The sequence below is a fragment of the Chinchilla lanigera genome, unplaced genomic scaffold (genome assembly GCF_000276665.1).
Source record: "Chinchilla lanigera isolate Chin_1 unplaced genomic scaffold, ChiLan1.0 scaffold00106, whole genome shotgun sequence".
Lineage (NCBI taxonomy): Eukaryota > Metazoa > Chordata > Mammalia > Rodentia > Chinchillidae > Chinchilla > Chinchilla lanigera.
Window position 1 is genome coordinate 6,106,245 of NW_004955507.1, and position 24,859 is coordinate 6,131,103.

A 24,859-nucleotide genomic window follows, 5' to 3' on the forward strand; every position below is an offset into this window, starting at 1 on the left:
TGTGTGTGTGTGTGTTCTTCCCTTTGCTTAGTCATCCAGAGTGAAGTCAAAGGGCTCAAAATCTTTCCGGAAGCGGTAAGCCAAGGTCTCTTCTTCTTCTTTGCTGAGCTGACACTGCCTCCAGTCAGACTTCTGAGGAATATTAAGAATTGCTTCACTAGCCAGCACCTCCCTGCAGAAAGAGCACAAAGAAGTAAAAATGGGGAGTATTAGCTCCAAATTTCTGCTTTCTCCTGTCCCTTTCCAACCACAGAGCTCATCTCAGCATCACCTAAAACAAGTGTGTAGACTATGACTGCTTATACTGTTCTCCTGCCCTGACTACCATCTCTGCCATTCTATCTAAATCATACCCATGTGGAATGACCACCTCAGATCCTACCTCTTTCCTGACCTTTCACACTTCATCCTTCCTCTCTTGAACAATGTGAAACTACATTACTGTTATAGTATGTAGAGAAGCAACATGGCATACTACCAGAAAGACAGGACCAGTGTCAGATCAAAAGACTGGATTCCATTCCTAGCTTTGTCACTTGCTGTCTATGACTTGAACAGATTACTTCATCTCTGAGTTTTGGATTCCTTACCTATGAAATTCGAATAAGAGCATTTACCTTGTAGGGGTTTGTGAAGAACCAAGATAACACAAAGCACTATACTAGCAGTGAATTATATCTTGCCTTAGACGATAGCTTTGTCATCTCAATTAGACTATGAGTTTGCTGAGAGCAGAGTTGGGTATCATACCTATTCTGACTTAAAATTCTTCTGCCTTTCCTTCTGGCACATCAACATAAGCTCAGTGTAAAGAAAATGACTTATCTTGACTCTCAGAACAAAAGAATAACATATAGATAATGTATCTGCTTTGAATTTCTATTGTTTTATATTTTTATTCATTTTTACTTATTTTGATATATTAGAAGTAAGTCTATGCATCTATTTGGTCCATTTTCTACTTTGAAGTTACAATAAACAGAGTAGGAAATAAATCATCTGAGTCCTCTAAAAAGCACAGTAGACCTAAGCTCAAGTAGTATCTCTGAGGGCATACTTTGAGCCTATTTCATTAGATGTAAAATAAAAATAGGATCACTTTTCTTTTACAGCTAGAAAAAGAAGACTTTTCAAGTATTTTGTTAAATGTAAAATACTAGTAACTATAAATTATGTTGAAAATATTCCAGTTTGAAAATATAAATGACAGGAACACAAAATTATTTAAAGGATCTCCCATTTGTGAGCTTTGTATGCCCATACAGCTTGTATCTAGATGTACCCCTAAAGCCTTATGCAGTCATAGGTGAAGTTTTTCAGAGGTGGCTGGAGTAGGGTGTGTGATGCTAAGATCAAGGATGCAATGCTAGAATTAAGGGTGTAAGTACTACTCACCCTAAAAGAGGGTGCCTGGATAAGATATAAGGGACAGAAAGAGGGTCATTCCTTGTTGCTTGCTGCCTTCTGCCTGCCATGAACTATTTTACCCCTCTGATGCCCCTCTGTCATACCACCCTGTATTATAGCCAGCCAGCTATGAACTAAAACCTCTACACACTGTGAGCCAAATAAATCTTTCCTCTTTTAACTTTGGGTGATGGATAGTTTGTCTCAGCAATGAGAAAAGTAACTAAGACATATGCCTATACACACTGTTAATCATGTCCCTATTTGTATCTGTTACTAAGACAACAACAAAAAGATCAAACTAGATGTTTGAAACATATAACCCGCTTCTTATTTATCAGTTATCTTCCTAGAAATGCAGACAATGCAGCAATCTTTTAGAGGTTTTCCAAATTAGTCCAGAAGTAGTTCGGGGGTCACTGAAAGGCCAATTCTAACTAGGGGGAAAAAATAGCTGCAAATCAGATATTACAAGATAATGCATTCTGTACATTTCTACTCTACTTCAGACTCTGTGTCTATGCATAAACAGAGTAGGAAATAAATCATCTGAGTCATGTTCTGCCTGACACAATGAGCAAAACTGAAGCTTCATTTAACTTTGTAGAATACTGCAGAATAATAAAATTATCTTATTTTGTGGTCTACCAGACCTGGATTTACACCTACCACTGTAGGACCATAGGCATGCTATCCAAAACAGTACCACTAAGCAGATGTGGCTATTTATATTTAAATTGTAGCTAAAACTAAATAAAATTAAAAATGCAGTCCCTCAGTTACTTAGCCACATGTTCAAATGTTCAACAGCCACCCATAGCTAGTGATTACTGTATTTGGTAGTACAGATTTATAGACCATTTCTATCTTTGTGAAAAATTCTGTTGGACACGGCTCTAGAGTTTCATTGTCTATATTAATAAATTGGGATAATACCTACCATACAAAGCTGTGAAGATTACATGAGAAAATGCATAGAATTCTTAGCAGTGTCTGATCCATGGCATATGGTCAATAGTAGCACTTTATTCCCTCTGTTTAGATGCCCTCATTCCAGCATTTGCCCTCTAAATCTATCTCTTCAATTCGCTTTTGACTTTTCATAAGGCCCTTATATCAAGCTTAAACTCTTCCTTCTTTGAAATAAATAAATTTACTATTTATATATTTATTTATTTTTAAGGCCAGCCTGGACTATATAGCAAGACCCTATCTCAAAAAATAAACAAAACTTACAGTGCCCTGACACTGTAAGTTCCTTGGAGGTAAGGCACGTTTCCTATTTGGCTTATTATCAACAACAACAACAAAAGGTGATAGGATTCATTTAATATACTATATACTACATAATATCCCTGGCAGAGTCTGGGGATAATTAAACAGCAAAATTAAACATAGATCCCCACAGCAAACACAGTCACTTAATACAGATAAAGACTACACATAGTCTCACTTACTTCTCATACTGCCCAAACTGCTTCAGATCAGGTATTAGTTCTGTTCCTTTCTTTGGTTTGTTTTGTTTTGGTACTGGGCCTCACACATGCCAAGAAAGTGCTCCATTACTGAAGTAGAACTCCAGCCCTTTTAATTTTATTCTGAGACAGGGTCTGTTTCCTAAATTCCAGGCTGGCCTTGAATTTATGATCCTCCTTCCTCAGCCTCTCAATACTGGGATTACAAGCATGTTCCACCATACCTGGCTAGTACAGTAAGTCCCTGACTTGCAAACATTTGAGTTGTAAACTTCACCAATAGGAATGGACCTTGTATTAGGAAGATTCATTGATGTGAATAAACAGTGAAAGTAGCTTACATGTCTGCTGGACATTGTCATACTTGTGCTGCTGTGTGCTTACTGTGCTTAAAAGTAAAACTAGTTTACTCACAGTATTTGTGTGTGTGTGTGTGTGTGTGTGTGTTTATCCTTTGCCTTGTATATCTGTGTCAAAGGTATATAAGACTCACTTTATCAGACCTACAAATGAATTTGACTTAGGAACGTCTTCCCAAAACAGAACTTATTCCCAAGTTGGGACTTACTTTATATTTTTAAACTTGTGCACTGATTTCTGCTCTTTAATTCCAGTTTATTACCCAAAACTAAATCTTACACCCGTCAGCAGTCACTCCTAATTTCTCTCTTACTCCAGCTTTTGTTTCATACTTTTATTAGTGCATGATTGCAGTACATACTGATTACATTTTTTATCATGGGAGTTTGTACATATACATTACACATCTTACTTTTTCTGTTTGTTTTTTTGGAGACAGGGTCCCATTGCAGTTCAGGTTGTCCTTAAATTCACTATGTAGCCCATGCTGGCTTTGAATTCAAGGTGCTTCTGCTGCTTCAGCCTCCTGAGTGTTGGGATTACTTCTAAATTTCCAAAGTACATTGTTTCCAAAAACTCTGTCAAGCTACATTTCATATTTTGTATCACATGGCTGATCTGATTTGCCCTGATACTGTAAGTTCCTTGGGGGTAAGGCACGTTTCCTATTTGGTTTATTATCAATTGTTCACACTGCTCATCACTTTGTTTACAACAGTTCTAGTAAAAATACACTGAAAAGAAGGAAAACATACAAACCTTCCAAATTGCAGAGGAAAATTCCTTTTAATTCTGTGGAAAAGTTTCTCTCCTGTGTCAAGTTCAACATAAAAATATGCTGCTCCTGGCTGTGCAATCTGAAGTAAACAAAGTTGTATCAGGACATATAATAGTGCTTTGAAGATCTAGAACCTTAGCTCATCTTTTAAAAGCTCTAAATTTGGCAAATAATTCAGTTTAAAGGTATAAGAAAACAAATATGTGAATATCTATAGATCCTAAAGTACTAAATGATACTACAGTTTAAAGAGTCAGATTGTCAGATATTACCAGTATCCTCCCAGTGGTACCCTCTTGCTAAGTTTCCACCTTAGGAAATGTCTAGTTTCTGCTCTTCCCACAAAAAAACACTAAGACTTTGTTGTAATGCTATTTCCTTCTCCAGTCTAATCAATATACTGTGAACTGGTTCCAAATTGTTCACTGCCTATTTAACATTCTTGGAATTCTCTGATAGTACCTCAGGCTAACCATGTAAAAAACCAGATCTTTTACTCCTTGAAAAGCACCAGACCTTCCTGTTTTACCTGCTTGATATCAGAGTGCTCTGGGATTTCCAATAGCTCTATCTGTTGCTCTTGTGCCTGGGTAATGAAGGCATCTTTAATGTCATCAGTAGCACAGCAGCTAAGCGGTACAGGAATGACCTGGACAGGGGTTGGGGGAGTAGGAAAAATTCATAGTAGAGGTCCCAGAGAGGTTATGTCTGTACAGTTTCTGAAAAGTAGCAAATCCATCACAGGGGTGGAAAGCACCCCTCAGCACAGAGTCTGTCCTCAGGCCAGACAGGTGTTCGTCAACCTGTCTGTAGGACTTAAACTTATGAGATAGATTGTGAGAGCAGTATCTGATGCACAAAAAGCTTAAGAGAGATCTTTCTGTCTTTAAGCCTTTGCCAGCTCCTTACTATGTCTGTGGCAGAGTCAGGCCCATTTGAAAACTTAACAAATGTGCCAGAAAGAAACTACCACAAGCACAATCACCACATTTCTGCGCTGCTAGCTCATGTGGCCTCTGATGCTATTTTCTACCTTTAAGCCTTCACTCATACAGGATCTCCACACAAAATTCCTTTCCATACCTTTACCTAGCAGGGCTTATATCTTCCTTGGAACTTCGCTCAATTACCTACTCCTTTTCTAGCACTAGTACCCTGCTGTTCACTTATAGCCATCATGTACTTCCCTGTGAAATCTCTAGAGTTATCACCAGATACTCTTAAACTTTGAAATAACATTTAAATATTAGATTAAATTTACATATTCCAGGTAACCACTATTTAAATATTTATTTCTCAATATCAAGGTCACCATAGTGCCCTCCTACGTTCCTGGGCAGAGATCACTTACTTGTAGCTGGAGGTGATGACTCTTATAATTTCTCTCAAACAGAACACACTGTTTCCTTCGACTCTTAAAGAAGCATCTTAGGGTAGCTTTATATTTCTCCACTTCTTCCACCACCTCTGCTGAAAGCTCCACCACTGACTGGTAGTGACCAATGGGCAGGATGAGGACATGATCATCAGATAAGCCTCCTTTTGCCAGGGCAAGGTAGCACTGAAGAAGAAACACAGAGTCGAGACACTAATACTGCATGAATGGTTTTCTGAGGAGAAAAGCCCATATAAGGACGAGATTGGGCATGTTCAGGATGATATGGCCATAGACAGAGCTTATATAAAGAGTAAGCCTGACTGTACAGGAAAAAGTACACAAGGCTCTATTAACAGAAATTCTACTTTTAAAAATCTGATGTTAGATATTAGAGCAATAATGTTCTCAAGTATCTTCTGAAGAATGAGATCAGATGTAACAGATTTCTATGCAAGTATCAAATGAACTGGGAGCACACAGGAAGGCTTTTGGGTTTAAACACCACAGCAGAAAGAGACTGGAACCACTACCACTTGGGTTGTCCTTCTCAGGCCCCAAACTTAAAACATTTCAGTTATTATCACTTTCCCTTCAGGCATAGAATAGTACTTCTCATTTCAAAATGAGTCCTGTGTTGGTTACTTTTCTGTCATTGCTGAGACAAAATACTTGACACCCAAAATTAGGGTAGGAAAGGTTTATTTTGCTCACAGTCTATAAAGGTTTCAGTCCGTATTTGGCTGGTTCCAAGGCAGAGTGGTACCTGACAGAACGCAACAGTTCATGGCGGCAGAAAACAGCAAAAGCAGCCAGAGCAAAAAGCAAGAGAAGCAAAAAGAACAAGCCTCTTTCCCTTCCTTGAATTGTATGCAAGATAGCCGCCCAAGGGCGGGTGTAGCACTCTCACCCGTAATCCCAGCACTGGACCATGAATCACTCAAAAACTCCCGAAGTCCACTCCATGACTGCCTGAGGCTTTGGGGGGACATCTAGACACAACCCATAACAAGTACTTTTCCCCTTCCCAATAATATCTAATCCCAAATGTCATCAAATAAACCCTGGGCTCACAAAAATGGCTAACATAACATGATTAGCATTCAATGTCCCTATAGCCTTAAACCGCTAACTAAACTCCATAAAATAAGAAGAAACATACAGCCTAATGGAGTGGAAGGAAGAAAGAAAAACCTTAAACTCCAATTTATCCAAAAAGGTAGAGAATTAAAGTTCCCAACAATAAATATTAGTCTTTCATAGCAACTAAATATATTTCTGTCAAAAATAAAATATGCAGGATTATTCTACCAGTCATACACTCTTTGAAGGGAAGACACTGTGAGTGAGCAGCAAAGGAACAAATGAGTATCAATATAAGCAAACATAGATACTTTAGAAAAAAATTCCACTGCGAAGTATTCTTTTAATATGGTGGACTAAAAGTCAAGGCTGAAGGATGCCATCATTTATTTCTCATCTACAGTAAAGTCCAACAGAATGACAGGATATGTACTAAAAACCAAACTAAAGCGTGATCATCCTTGATTTATTTGGCAGCAAGGACTAAGCAAATCTATAAAGTTAATTTACTAAGTGACAAGTTCATCACAACCTCAGAGGTACTAAAACTTTAGCTTCACAATGACTTTTTTTTCCTTTTTGTGGTACTGGGAAACGTAACCAGACCCTGTATAAAAAATAGAAAATGACTGGGCTGTACCTAGGTGTTAAGGTCCTGGGTTTGATCCCCAGTACTGCCAAAAAAATAAAAAAGTAAAAGTAATCACCACTCTTGATCCCAAGGGTACCTCCCAGAGATGTAAGTCTGCCAACAGGAGACATGAGAAACAAATGTGAAAGACTGGAACTCTTCAGTTTGAAACAAAGTAAAAAATAAAACTGATACTCTAGTCAATGTATAAGAGGCCACAAAAGAAGACCTTTAGACTGTTCAGATAAATTGAAGAAAAGTCATCCTTAGAAACCAAATTCACAATAAATTACTGAAAACTAGATGAAAGCAGTATGCAGAGGCATTATACCCTAAGAAATCATTTGTAAATATTCCCCTCAGGAATCTTGGTGAACATTTTTCTACACTTGATCTTAGCCAAAAGGCCAAGAAGTGATACAAACATCTGGTTCTAGTCATGGGTGACTACAATATATTTATAACCCTGCATATTAACTTTTCTTAATTCTAACTGAAAGAAAAGAAAATAGTCTATTTAGAGGCTGGAGAAACGTGGGTCAAAGAATATAATTATTTAATGTCTAACTCAGCCCCGCCCAGTGACCAGTATCTAGAGGTACTATTCTATGTGAAATAGAATGACTTTCCTGTAAGACACATGCAGTTCACCAGGGCTTTCTCAACCTGCATAAAATCATACTCCAGATCTCCTAGTTCTTGAGTCTCATTCAGTGCTTTCTAACCAAGCAACTTTATGATTATTACCTTGGGGTTTCCAGACACTTCCATCAGGCATGGGGATGTAAGTCTTCCTGTCATTAGGAAGCTACATCTTCTACTATTACCCAACAGAAAGTTCTCATTCTAGTCTTTTCTATGATTGTATGATTCAGTTTCCAATGTTACATAATTTTAAATTTAAAAAAATTATTAAGTTCAAATTTCTGCACCTGAGCGGGGTACAACGATGCATGCTGGTAATCTTAGCACTCTGGTAGGCTGAGGCAGAAGGACAGCAAGTGTGAGCCCAGCCAGGCCAACTTAACAAGGTCATATATAAAAATTAAAACAACAACAACAAAAAACAAAATAAAAACCTAAATCTGAAGCTATAAAGAAAATAGCAACTTTTTTTTAAAGATGAGATTTCACTCAATTGCTTGGATTGTCCTCATCCTCCTGCCTCAGCCTTCCAGAGAGCTGGGATTTCAGATGTGCACCAGCATGACTGACTGAGTATTAACACTATTAGCCCAATATGAGTATAAGCAACAGAAGACTCCCTTCTCAGGATTAAGAAAATTTGCATTTTAAATAGTAAGCAATTAACACAAGCCAAGTAATAGACCCAAGTAGTATGTATTAAAAATACAAAGAATTTGAGGAGTATATAAAAGCTTCACCCTAGGATATGCACACCTATTTGTGACAGAAGGAGGAAGGAAAGGTGTGAGTGATCTTGTGAAACTGATTCTACAAAACACCACAGAAGAAATGCCACAATCACCTAACAATGGGCTAGTTTAGTGGTACTGCCCTTGCCCAGCATCTGCAAGGCCCTAGGATGTATCAACAAAACAAAACAAACAAAAAAACAGTAATAAATGTTGGCAGGGATGTAGAAATCCTTATACATTACTGATAGGAACATAAAACAATGTCATCATTTTTGAAAAAGTTTGCTAGTTTCCTAAAAAGTTAAGAAAGTAAGTTATCATATTATATTCCTTGGTATCTTTCCAAAAGAAATGAAAACATATGTCTGTACAAATACTTGTATGCAAAGCTGGATGTGGTGGCACACGCCTGTAATCCCAGCACTCGGGAGGCTGAGGCAGGAGGATCATTGCAAGTCTGGGCTACAAAGTGAGTTCAAGACCAGCTGCATAGTCTGCATAGTGAGACTGAACTGCATAGTGAGACCCTGTCTCAAAAAGACAAAAAAAACCAACCAACCAACCAAACAAACAAACAAACAAAAACTTGTATGCAATCTTACATGGGAGCATTATTCCTAACAGTCATGAAATAGAAACAACCCAGATGTCCATCAAATGATAAGTGCACAGACAAAATGTGTTATATCCACACAAAGAATACTTTTGGCAATAAAAAATAATGAAATACTAGCGCATGCTATAACAGATAAATCTCAAGAACATGAAGCTGAAGGTGCTAGACACAGGTACTTCCAGCAGAATGGTACAGTGACAAGTGATAACAACTCAGATTCTCTGAGATTCAGAATTCAGACATTGGAAAATAACAACTTGCCGGGTGGGAAGAAGTAGGTTCCTTGGTACCAGAAGGATCTAACAGAAAAATTAAAACCTACAAAGAAATTCAAGAGACAAAACACAACACGGAGCATGGTAAGGACAGTACACACTTTCTCCTTAACTCACAGCTCATGGCTTGTAAGAAAGGGAGACCTTCCCTACAGAGATGAAATGAAAGGTGGGGACTCCAGAAGACTTCAGAAAGAAACATTGTGGTAGAATGGCCTGGTGGGTGCTGTAATCTGCAGGGAGAGTGTGGAATTCTGCTTCCACATGAGTCCTTCAACAGGAAACAGCTGATGAGTGACTCTAGTCCAGTGATGGTGTACCTTTCAGAGACTGAATGCCCAAACTGCAATCAAACCCACTTATTTATTGCAAAGTACCAACACTGCACTTAAATCTGAATATTGTGGTTTTAGTTTATAAAAAACAATTATTATCTGATTCTTGGCCACTGGGGCAACTTGGCTCATGTGCCAACAGAGAGGGCTCTGCATGCCTACAGAGCCTGCACATGTGCCATAGGTTCACCACCACTGCTGTAGTCTAAGTGCCCTATGTATCTCTGGGGAAGAGTGTTTTGCTGGACACCATTCTGGGAAAGGGTTAACTACTTGAACTCAGAACTCAAAGCAGCCATTGGACTGCTTCACTTCAGGGCTTCCAGTGTCATGTTCCCCTAGTGACTGGGTGAGCCATGGCCACGTAAACAACTGAAGTCAGGGAGCAAGCAGGAAAGAGACTGCCTGAGGGGACAAAGCTAAAGGACACAAGCTCTATCCCACAGCCAGAGGGCAGGCTCAACCTGAGTTACTTTGGATTTGAAAGTCACAGTATTGGTGCCCTTGCCCTAATCCTATTGCCTGCTGGTGCCTGCATTCAGCACAGATCTGAGAACTGTCTTCTTTATCTACCAGTGTGAGCAGGGACACGTCTTGACTTGGATACTGCCCTAAAATTGTGGATCCTCAGAGAAAACTACATACTCAAAATCAGAGAAATTTCTTCTCCCTCTCTTTCTTCCTCTGTGTGTGTTCTGTTTTTGTTTTCCTTTGCTCTTTTTTACTTTCCTCTTTACCAATTATTAGGATTTGGGAGATTTTCCTTTGTCCTTTTTCCTTACCTCTTATCTTTTTTCTTACTCTTTCTCTTAAGTTATTTTCTTCCTCTCCCTTTTTTCCCCTTGATTTGTTCCTTCTTACTTCTATTCTCCTTATAATTTCTTTTTCTCTTATCTTCTGTCAGTTTTTTCTCTTCATTTACCTAATTCTACAAACACTGTACTACTCCCCAATGGGATCCTTTGTACTACTTCTCTTTCCTCTTTTTTGTATCAGATAGTTTAAAGTTTCAAATTTTTCCTCTTGCATTCCCCCATTTCCAACCTTCTAAATCTTTAATAGTATAACCATACAGCTTTATTAAACTTTACATGGTTGACCCTATAAAATTACTCTTGAATTCTTTTCTACCACTAGCAGAGATAGAGCTATTTCATACAGTACATATTAGCTGTAAGTCAATACTTGGGTTGTCTTCAATTTTTATACCATTATTAAATTTCTTCTCTAGCATGAAGGGTGGTACATAATTGGTTCTTATGGTATGTTAATATCCAATTTGCCTTGGAAGATATTACTGTAGTTGATCTGGTTGTTACCAGGGTCATATAATTATTGCTATTAATGGATTTTTTTCTATAAGGCAGTTACTTTGTGACTCAGATACCTTTGTGACATTGACAATACTAGAGTACATTGTCAGAGGACTTAGTTTTGTCCAGTTACACTGTATCCACCCCTCCCAAATTAACCAACGTGGTCAGATCCTGGAGCTGGGGCAAATGACAATAGTTAGCCATGCGTAAAATACATCACTGAAAAGCCACTGAGAGAACTCTATACTTACAACAAAGTCTTTATACTATAAGCATCCACAAACCTCAGCAAAAAACTAACAAACAAACAAAAACAACACAAACATAAAACAAGGCAACAAAATGTCTCCTAAAGTTCCCAACTGCTCCCACGCCAATATACTGGGCACTATAGGGGAAAATAGCTCAGCCACACACCCCAAATTACTTGAAAGTATAACAGACAAGGTTACAAAATAGATCAAAGAGGTCTTCATTGGGATCATAGAAGATAAAACTAAACAGATAATAGAAGTAATAAACAACATGATCCAGTAGATTTCAGAAGACACTAATAAAAAGCTAGCTAAGCTAAACAAAACTATACAAAACATGAACAATCAGTTTAGCAAATAATTCAAGTCCATAAAAAAGGTTTCAATTAGAAATCTAGGAGGTTAAAAGTTGTATTTGAAGTAGGGGCAGCAGAAGCAACCAATGTGAGGACAAAATTTCAGAACTAGAAAACAATGATGTCTACAAAGACCAACTACTCAGACACCTTAAAAACAACAAGACAACATGAAAAATAGATCAAACAGCTCCTAGATGGCACAATGAAGTCTAATCTAAGAATAACTGGAATAAGTGAAAAATCACAAACCAATACAAATGGCATAAAAAACCTCTGTTTACAGAAATAATGGCAGAAAATGTGCAAAACGTAAGCAAATAAATAAATATACATATAAGTGAGGCATATAAAACCTCAAGTAGCTGCAACCAAGAGAACCTTTCTGCTCTACATTATACTCAAAGTACCAGAAGTCTAGCACAGGGACATAATCTTAAAAGTTGTCACAGAAAGGCGGAGAATCACACATAAAGGTAAACCCATTAGAATTAGAGCAGACTTCTTAATACAACTTAAAGGCCAGGAGTGCTAGGAGGGAAGTGTTTTAAGCCCTAAAAGTTAACAACTTCTAACCCTGACTTATATATCCTGAAAAACTTTCCTGCAAAGCTGATGGAGAAATAAGGTACTTCCATGACAAGGAGCACCTCAAGAAATTCATAACCACCAAACTAGCATTATAAAACATTCTCAAGGATATTCTAAAAAGAGACAATGAAATCTAGAAAGCCAGTAAGTCAAAAACGATGAATACACCTGGCAGAATGAGCAGCTAAATGAAAAGGAAAAAAAATAAAAGAAAAAAAACCAGTAAGGAAACAAACAATAAGCTAAAGGAAAATAATACAATGAAAGAAACAGGTCAATATCTTAGTGCACTGGTGGCAAACCTATGGTAGATGCGCTGCAGCAGGCTATATCACTGAACACTCTAAAAGGTTCACCATCTCTGTCTCAGAGTAATAACTCTCAATGTGAATGGTCCCAATTCCCCAAGCAAAAGACACAGATTGGCAGAATGGATCAAGAAACAACACCCAACAATATACAGTATGCAAGGAACAAATTCAAAAAGAAATTCAAAGATTAAAAATCAAAAAATGGAAAAGATATTACACGCAACAGCAGCCCAGAAATAAACAGAAATACATATCCTACTTTCAGAGGAAATTGATTTCAAGTCAAAACTAATTAGAATAGGCAAAGAAGGTCACTACATATTGGTTAAGAGATAACAATTTAAAACATATACACTCCACGTACAGGCATGCCCAATTTCATAAAACAAACACCAATGGACATGAAAAATCAAATAAACACCAATACAATTGTGATGGAGGATCTCAACACCATGCTGTCACAAATCCATGAATCAACTAGACAAAAAATCAAAAAAGAATTATCAGAGTTGAACTAAACCTTTAAACAGATGTACTTAATAGATACCTACAAAATGGCAGAATACACATGCTTCTCAGTAGCACATGGGACTTTCTCCAAAATAGACCACATACTAGCTACTATCCCATATAGCAAGCTTTATAAATGTAAAAGAATGGAAATTATCCCACACATATTATCACAGTGCAATGAAACTAGAGAAGAAACTATGCAAACACAGAAATTAAGCAATATCCTCTTGAATAATCAATGGTCACAGATGAAATTAAAGAAGAAATTAGACAATTACTGCAAACAAACAATAATGCCATTACCACATTCCGGAACCTATGGGACACAACAAAAGCCATCCCTGACAGAGAAGTATATAGCCAGATAATCCCCACATCAGAAAAACAAAGTGAGCTCAAATAACCTAATGATACATATCAATGTCCTAGAAAAATAAGAGCAATCCAAATGCAAAGTTAGGAAGAAAATTATAAAAATCTGAACAAAAATTAATGAAACTGAGACTTAAAAAGAAAAAAAAGAATCAATGAATTGAAGAGTTGATTCTTTCTTCCTAACAGAACAAAGAGACAACCTACAACATGGGAAAAAACTTTTGCCAGCTACTCCTCAGACAAAGGACTAATATCTGGAATATATAAAGAATAAAAAATCTAGACCCCTCCTCAATTCAAAGGCCCAATCAAAACATGGGCATCTGAAATGAATGACACTTCTCAGATGAAGAAGTACAAATGGCCAATAAATATACAAAAGACTGTTTAACATTGCTGGCCATTAGAGAAATGCAAATTAAAACAACACTGAAACACTGAGAGTCTATCTCACTTCAGAAAAAATGACTATCTTTAAGCAATCAAACAATTACAAATACAGGAGAGACTGCATGGGAAAAAGCAACCCTTCCTCGTTGGTGGGAGTGTGAACTGGTACAACCACTATCGAAATCAATATGGAGATTCCTCAAAAAACTAGAAATAGAAATTACATTTAATCCAGCTATTCTCCTTCTAGATATCTTCCCAAGAGTTAAAGAGAGCTTGTTAAAGTGAAACATGCATACCCATTTATAATATACAACTCATAATAGCTAGAAGCAGCCTACATGTCCATCAACAGATCAACAGGTAAAGAAAATGTATTTATCCCCAGTGAATACTACTCAGCCATGAAGAAAGATAAACTTCAGTCATTTGTAGGAAAATTGGTACACCTTGAGCACACTTTAAGTGCAGTGAATCAGACACACAAGCTTAAATATTGCATGGTTTCTTTCATATGAGAAATCCAATGTATAAAGTTAAAGTACAAAATAAAGGACAGGTAATAGGGCAAAAGAGAAAAGCTATTATAATCCACCATGGCCAATGTATCTAAAAGTGTACCTTGATTTAGTATAATTGTTTCATGTGTTTTATATGTTTTTGCACCTGTCAGTCTGGCTGTTAATCTCTGTATGTCAATTAACTTGATAAAGTCTTATAAAACAAATAAATCTGATGCTGGCAAAAATAACAAAAGAAAGCTCCTTCTCTGTAAAAGATCCTTGGAATAACTTACATGTGTGCCAATGTTGACCACCAAATGCTTTTCCACTTCAGGGCTGGCAAGGCAAAACCAGCAAGGTCCTGGAGGCTGAGCTTCATGCGGAAGAAAGCCAAGTGTTAGTAGGGTCTGATCACTGTAACATACAATCACCCTATAAAACTCAGCCTTGTCTGATCTTTGTATACTGCAAAGATTGTATACAGCGTAGCCATAAGAAGCTGGACTTGTGCTCCTCAGCACCTCCACACACCATTTTCAATGCAAAAAATCTCTATTGGAAAAGTTCTAAAGTTGTAACGAATTCCAGGTAGTGACCCACAAGTAGATTATCTTGAGGTAGAACAGAAAACATAAAGATAGAAAGGAGACAAGGAAAATTATATTCAAATTGTGCTTTAAAAAAATCCTGTACTTTTAAGACAAAGTTATTCAAGCTTTTTTCCCCTTCCCTGAAAAATTACTAAGGGCCTGAAGGATAATGCCCTCCTACCAAACCTTATCCTCAGGAAGTGTACTATTGAGAGGACAGCTTATTTCAACTTCAAACACATATACTATAAATGGTTTGCATTTTAACATAGCTCACCAAATGGGTAAAACCTGACAAAAACTGAAATACATATCCGAAATCAGTAGTGGTGAACCTGTGTCTCCTGTGCTGCAGTCAGCTGTTTATCATTAAAAGCTCTAAAAGGTTCACCGTCATTGTCCTAGATCATCTATCACAGAGACACACCCAAATTCCAATAAATACCCTCAGCTCAAAGCCACAAGGCGCTTTTATCCCTCTTGAGGGTCCACATTCTATTTCTCTGAGTGGGGACTTCTAAAATTCTGCCTAGAACATCCCTATATGTCTCTTATTAATGCATCCTGAAGATTCTTTTTCTGGGATGGAAGTAAGAATCTGCATCCCATCCTATGGGTGAGATGAGTCAAGGTTCCCTGAGATTCTGCTTTGGGAACATCCTTGGACCCTATCTGGTGATGATACCAAACTGTATGTAACTTGCAATAGGCTGCAATGAAAGAACACTGAACTTTTGCTGCACTCCAATTCTAGTCCCAGCTATCCCATTAACTAGCCACACAACCCTGGGTAACAGTTTACCCTCCTAAGGTCAGATTCTTCATCTTTGAAATAAGAGGGTGGAGATAGAAATAAAAATCCTTTCTTTCAGTTTGATTATTTTATTATTTTATGACTCTACATCAGTTTTCTATGTTCTTTACTTCATCATGTTTTACAAACACAAAGGAAAGAAGCTTTTTTTAGAGTTTTTAGAGAAAAAAACCTCAGATAGTCTCAAAGTCAGGCCATGTTTATATTATTTTTGTCTCTAATGATTCTGTACAATTTTCCTCTGCCAGAGGATGAGCAATGCTATTTGCTAAACAAAACTACAATAACAGTTATTGCTCATATACAAGACCACTGGAACCAAGATACTTACGAGGTTTTCGAGGCTGCTTTGGGTGAGGAGAGGCCTTGCTATCTCTGCCCGCGGATGAACGTTTTCTGCCCTCCTTTTCATTTAAATCAAAGAAGAATTGACAAGTTGATTGTTCCTGAAATGGCAAAAGGGAGCAGAGTATATTATTCAGCTAATCTTTAGATAAGCAGCCAACCATTTACATACAAGGGAACATCCCTGCCATGTCATTCCTGTTTCTCTTTAGCCTTTCCTGCCTACTGCATGCAAGAAAAATACACCTAGACTGTCAGTCGTGTATCTCAACACACTTATCCAAGCTACCACCAAATTCATCACTTTGGAAGAACAAGTTAAAATGCAAGGTTTAAAGTAATTCTTGCCTAAAATCAGTATGAACCTAACAAATTTCCTTTTCCTTTCTCAACAGGGACAAGAGGTAATCCTACAGTTTCACAGGTTAAACAAGTCTAATTCAACTTTAATTAAAGGGACAAGAAGAAAGAATCATTAGGAGCAAAAGTAAAATGGGAAGACCAAAAATCTTTTTGAGAAGACAAGTAGTCTGAGAAGGCAGATCATGTATCCTAGTAAGGGAACTTGACATTCTTTGCTTTGGTGGGAGAAAAATTAATTTTATTATACATCATACATTATATCACTACTAAGCTGTATCTTTACCTGAAGAGTCAAGGATAATCAATTTAGACAAGGAAAAACTTAATATGAAACTATAACCCCAACATATGAAATAAGGTTAACCAAAGAAAGACTTAATATGAAACAATTAATCCCAAATTACAACAAAAAAACACTGAGCTTAGTTGCAATCTACTAAGACTTTCTAAATACTACCATGACTTCTCAAGGAAAAACAAGATTTTGATTCTAAGCATTAAATGTATTTTATGTACTAAAGTATTACCGTGAAAAGTACACTTGCAAGGGCAACCCTGCCCCCCAAATTCCACCCCTCAATCAAAACGTACCTCAGGGGCAGGAATTTGCTTTCCTGTGGATGCAGATTTCCTATAAGGGTTTTCAGTGACATCTGGAGGCTGTTTTACTAATTCTGCTGCATCCATTAGTTTCATGGGAACAATACTGAATGCATAAAGATACTTTAAAGAAAAAGAACATAACATTAGGGAAAATATTATTTATCAACATGTAACAAACTAATTTTACTGTGACAATTTCACCAAAAACATCTGAAATTCAGTAAAATTAAAAGCTGGTTTGTGACTTGGAGAATACACAGCAGTAAGTCAAATGCCAATTCTGTAGTTTCTGCAGGGGCTTACCAAGTAATGAGGAACAAATCAAAGCTCCAGCCCTTACACAAATCAGGTTTCCTCAGTTGCATAAGGGAATAGTGTTACTACAAAGCCCAAAGAGACTTTGTCTTTAACACCTGAAGATAAACTGCTTCTGCCTGAGTCCTCTGTGAACATTGTCAACAGAATTATGATACTACCATTCTTTTTTTTCGTAATGACAATTACCATTGGATAACTTAGGGTTTCCCTCTCTGGTATTACATGAATTCTGCTATATACGCTGACAAAATTTTCTCAAGCCAAAAGGTAAATACGCATATAAGTATCTGGAATCTTGGACTAATATCAGAGATTGAAAACTTTAGATAAAATACGAATAAAGATAAATGTGGTGGTGTATGCCTGTAATTCCACCTAAATGGGAGGTTGAGGTAAGAGAATCACAAGTTTGAGACTAGCCTGAGCAACTAAGCAAGACCCTGTCTTAAAATAAAAAAGGGCTGGGGCTCAGTGACAAACATTGAGGCCTGGTTAGTAGTATTATTAGAAAAAATAAAAGATATGAATAGATGTTTAACCTCACTACAATCAGGGAAGTGCAAGTAAGAAATAATGATACATTATCTTCCATCTATCACACCATCTATCTGGTAGAAACTTCAATAAAACTTGCCATTATCCAATAAGAGTGTGGAGAAAGAAATAGCAAACAAACCTTATACTGCTCATAAAAGTACAGATGAAACACATTTTTGAGATGAATATGCTTGTCAAATTAAAAAATATGCAGAACCTTTGAAGTATGAACTGCTTAAAGTGTCTGAAAATGAACCTATAGTCTGAAAATACTGTAATTTTCAGTTTGCTCTGTGTGTGTGTGTGTGTGTGTGTGTGTGTGTGTGAGAGAGAGAGAGAGACAGAGACAGAGAGAGAGAGGGAGAGAGAGGGAGAGAAAGAGAGAGACAGAGAGAGAGAGAAAGAGAGAGACAGAGAGAGAACAAGCACTGGGGAATCAAACCCAGGACTTAAGCAACTGTCCTACCATTGAATTATATCCCCAGTCCTGTGTTATTCATTTGACAGGGTATTTTTAAAAAAATTACAAACTTAAACTTGTTAAGAAATTGGCTTAAAAGTTTAAAATGCAGAAAAACTGAAATATGTACCTGTTTTGTATGCATATAGTCTATGGCACATTACAGTGGAATAGTCTTCCAATTATTTAGGTGGACTGCTCTGGCTATGTTCCTACTTGAACATTATCTGGATTTTATGTCTCTATCCAGAAGTGCTGTTTTACACGCTAGGAAGTCAGAAAATTAAGCCATACCATGGGGACCCATGCCTGTAATCCTCAAACTCTAAGAGGCTGAGGCAGGATGATTACAAGTACAAGTCCAGCCTAGGCAAGTTAGTGAAACCCTGCCTCAAAAATAAAAACAAAAATAAAAATAAAAATATACAGCTGGGGAGGTAGCCCATTGTGTGGTACTGGGGGTTCAATCCCCAGTCCACACAAACAACAATAACAAAAAGCTCTCAAGGAAATGAGAAAAACACCTACTTTTCTGGTATAATCTTTCTCTACTATTTTCCAATGTAAGGACAGATTGTAGGAAGCACTAATATTTCCTGAAGCTTAAGGTGGCCTAGGTCAATCCCATTATTTTAGCTAAGTGCAACTGCCAAAAGAAGCAAGCAAGAGTACCACCTGAAAGCAAACATACAAATAGCTATAGAGACAACCATATGGATGTAGAAGGAAAAGAACATCACTCATTTAGTACTTTGCCTTTATTCCACCGAACCTATTTTCCCAAACCTTACTGAAGATCTCCTACAAAGTACCCAGGGAAATATGACCTTTGATAACTTTAATTTTACAAAGGAGTCACTGAAGCTTCTGGGACTTTGCACCCGGGGTAAAGAAAAGATCTGAATGCTAAACTGAGCTAAAGAAATACCAAAAAAAAAAAAAAAAGAATATTAACCTACCACCACATGTTTGTTTGTTTGTTTGTTTGTTTTTCTTCCAGTACCAGGACTCGAACTTACAAACTTGCGCTTGCCAGGCAGGCTCTTTGCCGTTGAGCTAAATCCCCAGCCCCTTATATATTCAATTCTTTACCTTTTTCTTTTCTGGATTTCCAACATTTGCCAGAGCTATAAAACGGGTGACATGCTGTGCATTTTCTTGTAGAACAATGTGGTTTCTGGAACACATTTGAGAGATTATCAGATTTTACCAGTACTTTATTTTTCATTTGCAATAGTGAAATAGGTAGAGTCCACCGAGCCATAGAAAGAACACAAGTTTTAAGTCCACTCTCAAAGTCATACAATCTCAGAGAAGCTACCTTTCCAAATTACTGAAGCTAGGTAATGAAGACAGGAAAGTTCATTTTGATATTTTTCTCCTTTGTGTAATAAAGAGCTAAAATAAGCCTCGTGTAGTAACACATACCTATAAACCTGGAACTCTGGGAGGCTGAGGCAGCAGTATCAGAGGTTTGAGGCCAGACTGGGCAATTTAGCAACTTAGCAAGATAATGTCACAAAATAAAAAATAAAAGACCTGGGGATGCAGTTTAGTGCAAAGGCCATAGGTTCAACCTCCAGTACCATCAATAACAAAAACATACAAAAAGCCAAAAAATGTGTTCTAAGTGAAGAAAACATGCCTCACATACTAATACATATATAGTATGATTTCCTCTTTCTAGGAAAAAATATAAAAATACTTGAGTGTCTATATGTCACAGAAAAAATAATGGATACTATATACCAAAATACTTTTTGAGCTTTTCTTTTAAAATATTGTAGAGCTGGGTAGGGTGTAGCTCCACGGTAGAGCACCTGCCTGGCGTGTACAAAGCCCTGGATTTCATTTCTAGCACTGCCCCCTTCCTCAAAAAAAAGTATACTACATTGGTATTTGTAATTTAAGAAAAATATTAAATTCAACTAGTAAAAAAGAAATGATACAAGTGTAAAAGTTCTTGATTCACAAAGTGAGTATTTCCAAAGTTATTATACTAAGAGCTGAATTTTCAAGACTATATAGAACTCAGTTTGACCTGATGAAGACAGGACCTAATACAGTACAAAAAGTTATAATGACTACATGGTATTATTACTTCAACCCTCAGTGCTTTGTAAGTGCTTACAGTCCAATCCCTTTTATTTCAAGTTAGGGGACAAACTCAGAAAAGATGACTTGAGAGCTATTCATTTCTGTGCCTGAGTAACCAAAAAGAATCAAAATGTTATATGGCCAAAAATGAGAAAGATAAATTTTTACAGAAGATCCAGGGAAATTCTTCAAAAAGCCAAGAAATAAACACTACTCACCGATATGGAAGCCTCTCATAATATGACTTTTCCAAAGCAGAAAAATGATATCTTGGTTTCAAGCCTGTGGCAAGACTGGAGACCAAAGCAGAACCACATTTTTTAGTATCCACTTCTCCCTAGCAAATAAAAACCTGGTCATTCACATAGAATTGGAAATTATCAAAAAGTACAGCAAAATAAGATACTCTGAAATGTCTTTAAGATTTGCACATGGATACAAACGTAGGTAGTAAGAGCTGCACAGTAAACTTCACATGGCAGTCAGGAAAAATCACTCTTAAGAGTATTGCACTACTACTTATCTAGAAACAGGACCTATTATTGGAAGCCAGATAAGGTTAACTCCTCTATATCAACATTCTGAACAGTTTATTAAAACCTTTTTTGGTAAATAGTCTCTGGAGCCCACAAACTGTGGCTCCTATATATTGTACTTTGTCATGCACCTGTATGATTGACAATATAGTCAGTCATAGCCCAGAACATAGAATTAAAAGCTAGCCTTCAGAGCTCTTAGTATGCATAGGAAGTTCAAGGACCTTGTCATGTAAGCATACAATCTTTTATTCTGTCAAAGTGGTGATTTGTGAAACCACATCCTTGTTAGAAATGCTTGCAAGTTAACAAAGTTTGTGCAAAGTTAGGCCTATTCCAAGAATATCCCTAGCTTCTGGTAACAATCAATTATTTCGTCTTTCATCATTTAGAATAAATAACATTATTCTAAAAGAAGGTATTAAATGGAAATAAGTGCTTGTTTTACACTAAGTAAATGGGACTTCCCTTTTTCTTTGGCCCCTTCAGGCTTCTTCTGGGGGGTAGGGAAATGGCTTTGAAGTTGGCTATAGTATGTTATAAGCTGGTATACTATATTATTTTGGCCCCATAAGTATCTCCTACGATTCCTTATAAATTTTGATTAAGATCCTGTTTTAGCTCCCCCTGAAATGAAAGGGCTTTGATTTCTTATTCTTCCTTAGAGAGCATCATCTGTGCTTTCTCCCTTCCACTGTCACTTTATCAGCAGCTCCTCTGGCTCTTCCCCAGACTTACAGTATCTGTGCCGCAACCAGCACTGCCCCTCATGTCCTAGGTAAAAAGTAGCCAAAGGTTAGTAGAAGAGAGGTTTTTATCTTTTCCTTTTAATCTCCTTCCTGACAATATTGGTGTCTTGTTGGTCTTTCTGGTCATAGCCATGGAGTGCTGAAGTTGGCAGGGAATGGTCTACAGGGCCCTCTTCTGGATCATTATTGGTAATTCTAAACCTATAAATGGGGTACTGTCCCCAGATGCTTTCTTATTTTGTTTTCAAGACAGGAATTTGCTAGGTAGTTCAAGCTGACCTTGAACTCACTATGCAGCCCAAGCTGGCCTCGAACTCATAGCAATCCTTCTACCCTAGCCTCCCAAGTGCTAGGATTACAGGTGTGCACAACCATGCACAGCCCCAAACGTATTCTTGTATTTCCCTCCAGTAAGGCTCAACTGATGCCTTCTGCCCTCCAACCACAAAATCTTCTCTTTTCAAATGCTGGAGATCAAACTCAGGACCCCATACACGCTAGGCAAGTACTCTTCTATTGAGCTATACCCTTGGCCCAGACAGATCCTATTCAAGATCTTCCTTAGGCTCATGTCCACCAATGCAGTATTTCAGTCCTCATGATAGCTATCACTCCTGGTGTACATCTCTCTCAAGATTACTGGCTGGGTGTAGTGGTGCACATCTGCAATCCTAGCACTTAGGAGGCTGAGGTAGGATTGCCATGAGTTTGAGGATAGCCTGGACTACATAATGAGTTCAAGGCCAGCCTGGACTACACAGCAAAACCCTGTCACAAACAAACAAAAGATTAGTTATAAGAACATTAAAACCAAACACAATGATTAACTCCAGTGGATGTTAAAATTGAAGTATTCCCAACAGAGAAACATGAAAGTTTTGAATACCTTGTTTCCCATCTTTAGATTACTAAACCCAATACCACAATGATTCAATTTTTAAAAATATTTTGATAGTAATAATCCAGAATGGAAGGGGGAAATGCAACTGCAGAGCTGCCAATACCTATAGATCTTTTCACTGCAAATTAGTGAGCCCTCAAAAATATATTAAGAGGAGGCTTGAGGGGAGGTACTTCCCCTCAAGCAGAGAATATAATTTAAAGGCGAATTCATTTATAATTAAGAGTTCAGCATTCTCATCTGTGAACCATACTTTTATGAGATGAATTCTTGCTTTGGTCAGTTTTCAGATTCCTCAGAGAATTCACAAAAGATTTCTACTGGAAAGCATCAAGAGGTAAAATACTCATTATAAAAAGAAAACATTTTAAAAATTAAAAAGCCCATCTTAAACCAATGCAATTTGCTTTTAGAAATTCCAAGTGAACAAGCACTACTCACAGAAGAATTCCCAAAGCTCCCCACATACTTGGGCCATGGGGATGTGAGCAAGATATCAACACCCTTAAACTGGTATGTTGAACATAGCATTGTTTTCAGGGAAGACACATCCTGGGGACTGAAACTGTATTCTGGGGCTGGCTCATTTAAGGACTCTGTCCCACTGAGGTACACAATTTGCAGGCCGGAGCTTCCAGTGAAGGTACCTTTACGACCTGGGTTCAAAGAAAAACAGGCAAGTTTTAGTCAAAACTGCAAAACATCACCAACATGGCAATGAATCCCCATGCTCAGGACTCTCCCATGTCCCTGCCAATCTACGTGCCTGAAGAAGTGTCAACTTTTCTGTAGCCTCTTCTACTGCTTGCTAGGTATCAACGTTGCCTGGCTCCAACAGTATTCCTGTTCAGTAAGCCTGAGAAGCCATTATGTGGAGGCTGGTGGTACCCACAGGTCAGTCTGTTTACACTAGGTACCTTATATAACTGATGGAAGCTGAGAAGCAGTGATTCAGAAGAAAAAGGCTTTTTGCCTTTTAGAGAAGACTCTATACACTCTAAAAGGAATCTAGACACCTGGAACAGGAAGAGGCAATAAGAACAAAAAATAACTGCAGTTCTGAGGATCCTTTACTCTACAAAACATATACTCTTTTTTTTTTTTTAAATATGTACTCTTCAGGAAGGCTACAACTTCCACACAAAGGAAAACGCTTGAAACAACAACTGTTTGGGAAAAATTAGAGACACTACTTCTTCTAAAGTCAGGTTCCCAGCTTGCGGCCTTGGTTCCACTCCTTCATGTTGCCTCCTAGACCTTGCTCTATCAGTTTTTTTCCTTCCTTTCACTTACTGAGTCTTCTCAACAGGCTCTTGCTGTTTAAAAAAGAATTGAATATGTTCGATTCTAACTCATTTAGTATGTGTTAAATGAACACAAAGAAATTTCCTTTTTTATGGTTTCCAATTTCTGAAGAGTAGTCTGTATTCTGTATTTTTAATCAGTTTATATACTCTGGAAAGAACCATCACTTCTAACTCTATGTTAGGTGTTCTGTCAGCACTTCAAGCTCACTATCATAGGTTCACTATCAAGACCACTGCCTGCAAGCTGGGAATATGGCTCAGTGATACAATGCTACCCTAACATGGGCAATGTCCTGCATTTGATCCCCAACATCAAAGAAAATTACTGCTTGCTCCTACTGGATCTCAAAAACATTTAATTCACAGAGGTACCCAGGCATTATTAGTCTGGCAAAATGGCTGCCAAATAGCAAATAACCAAATCTAAAAACTACACTGATAATTGCTGTAAGTCATGCCCATGCTAACATCTACAACAAATGATTTTTATCTACTTATTTATTTGGGGGGAATGGAGATTGAACCCAGGGAACACAGCACTGAGCTACATTCCAAGCCCTTTTAAAATTATTTTATTTTGAGACAAAGCCTCACTAAGTTGACCAGGCAGGCTTCAACCTTGTGATATTCCTGTCACAGTTTCTCAAGTAGCCGAGAATATCAGCATGTCCCACCATGTCTGGCTCGACACAAAGATTTCAAAATATATATTTTATAATTGTAGTTAAAAACATAAACATAGAGTCTAGGGACGCAGCACATGAAAGAGCACATGTGAAGCTCTGGACTAGATCCCCAGCAACATACACAAAACAAAAAACAAAATACAAAGTAAAAAAAGAAGAAAGAAAAGGAAAAGAAATACATATTAAAATCCTTTCCTCAGTTTTTTTGCTGAATCCCATTTGAATGGAGC

General features: G+C 37.5%; 1 protein-coding gene across 4 annotated transcripts in view; it reads right to left on the reverse strand.

Annotated features, from left to right (window-relative positions):
• Cwf19l1 (CWF19-like 1, cell cycle control (S. pombe)) overlaps positions 1–24,859 on the reverse strand; it is a 30,061-nt gene continuing 5,202 nt past the window's right edge. For 2 of the 4 annotated variants that reach the window (XM_005407687.1, XM_013506213.1), the window contains exons 5-14: positions 23,078–23,292; positions 20,669–20,787; positions 19,446–19,530; positions 17,027–17,158; positions 16,059–16,173; positions 14,617–14,696; positions 5,372–5,581; positions 4,550–4,669; positions 4,002–4,099; positions 1–172 (exon numbers count right to left, since the gene is read on the reverse strand). In XM_005407687.1, the coding sequence (XP_005407744.1) occupies positions 28–172; positions 4,002–4,099; positions 4,550–4,669; positions 5,372–5,581; positions 14,617–14,696; positions 16,059–16,173; positions 17,027–17,158; positions 19,446–19,530; positions 20,669–20,787; positions 23,078–23,292 (1,319 nt within the window). In that variant the 3' untranslated portion in view covers positions 1–27. Of the gene's footprint in view, positions 173–4,001; positions 4,100–4,549; positions 4,670–5,371; positions 5,582–14,616; positions 14,697–16,058; positions 16,174–17,026; positions 17,159–19,445; positions 19,531–20,668; positions 20,788–23,077; positions 23,293–24,859 lie in introns of those variants that run through there. The other 2 variants (XM_013506212.1, XM_005407688.1) reach the window with 2 other exon arrangements.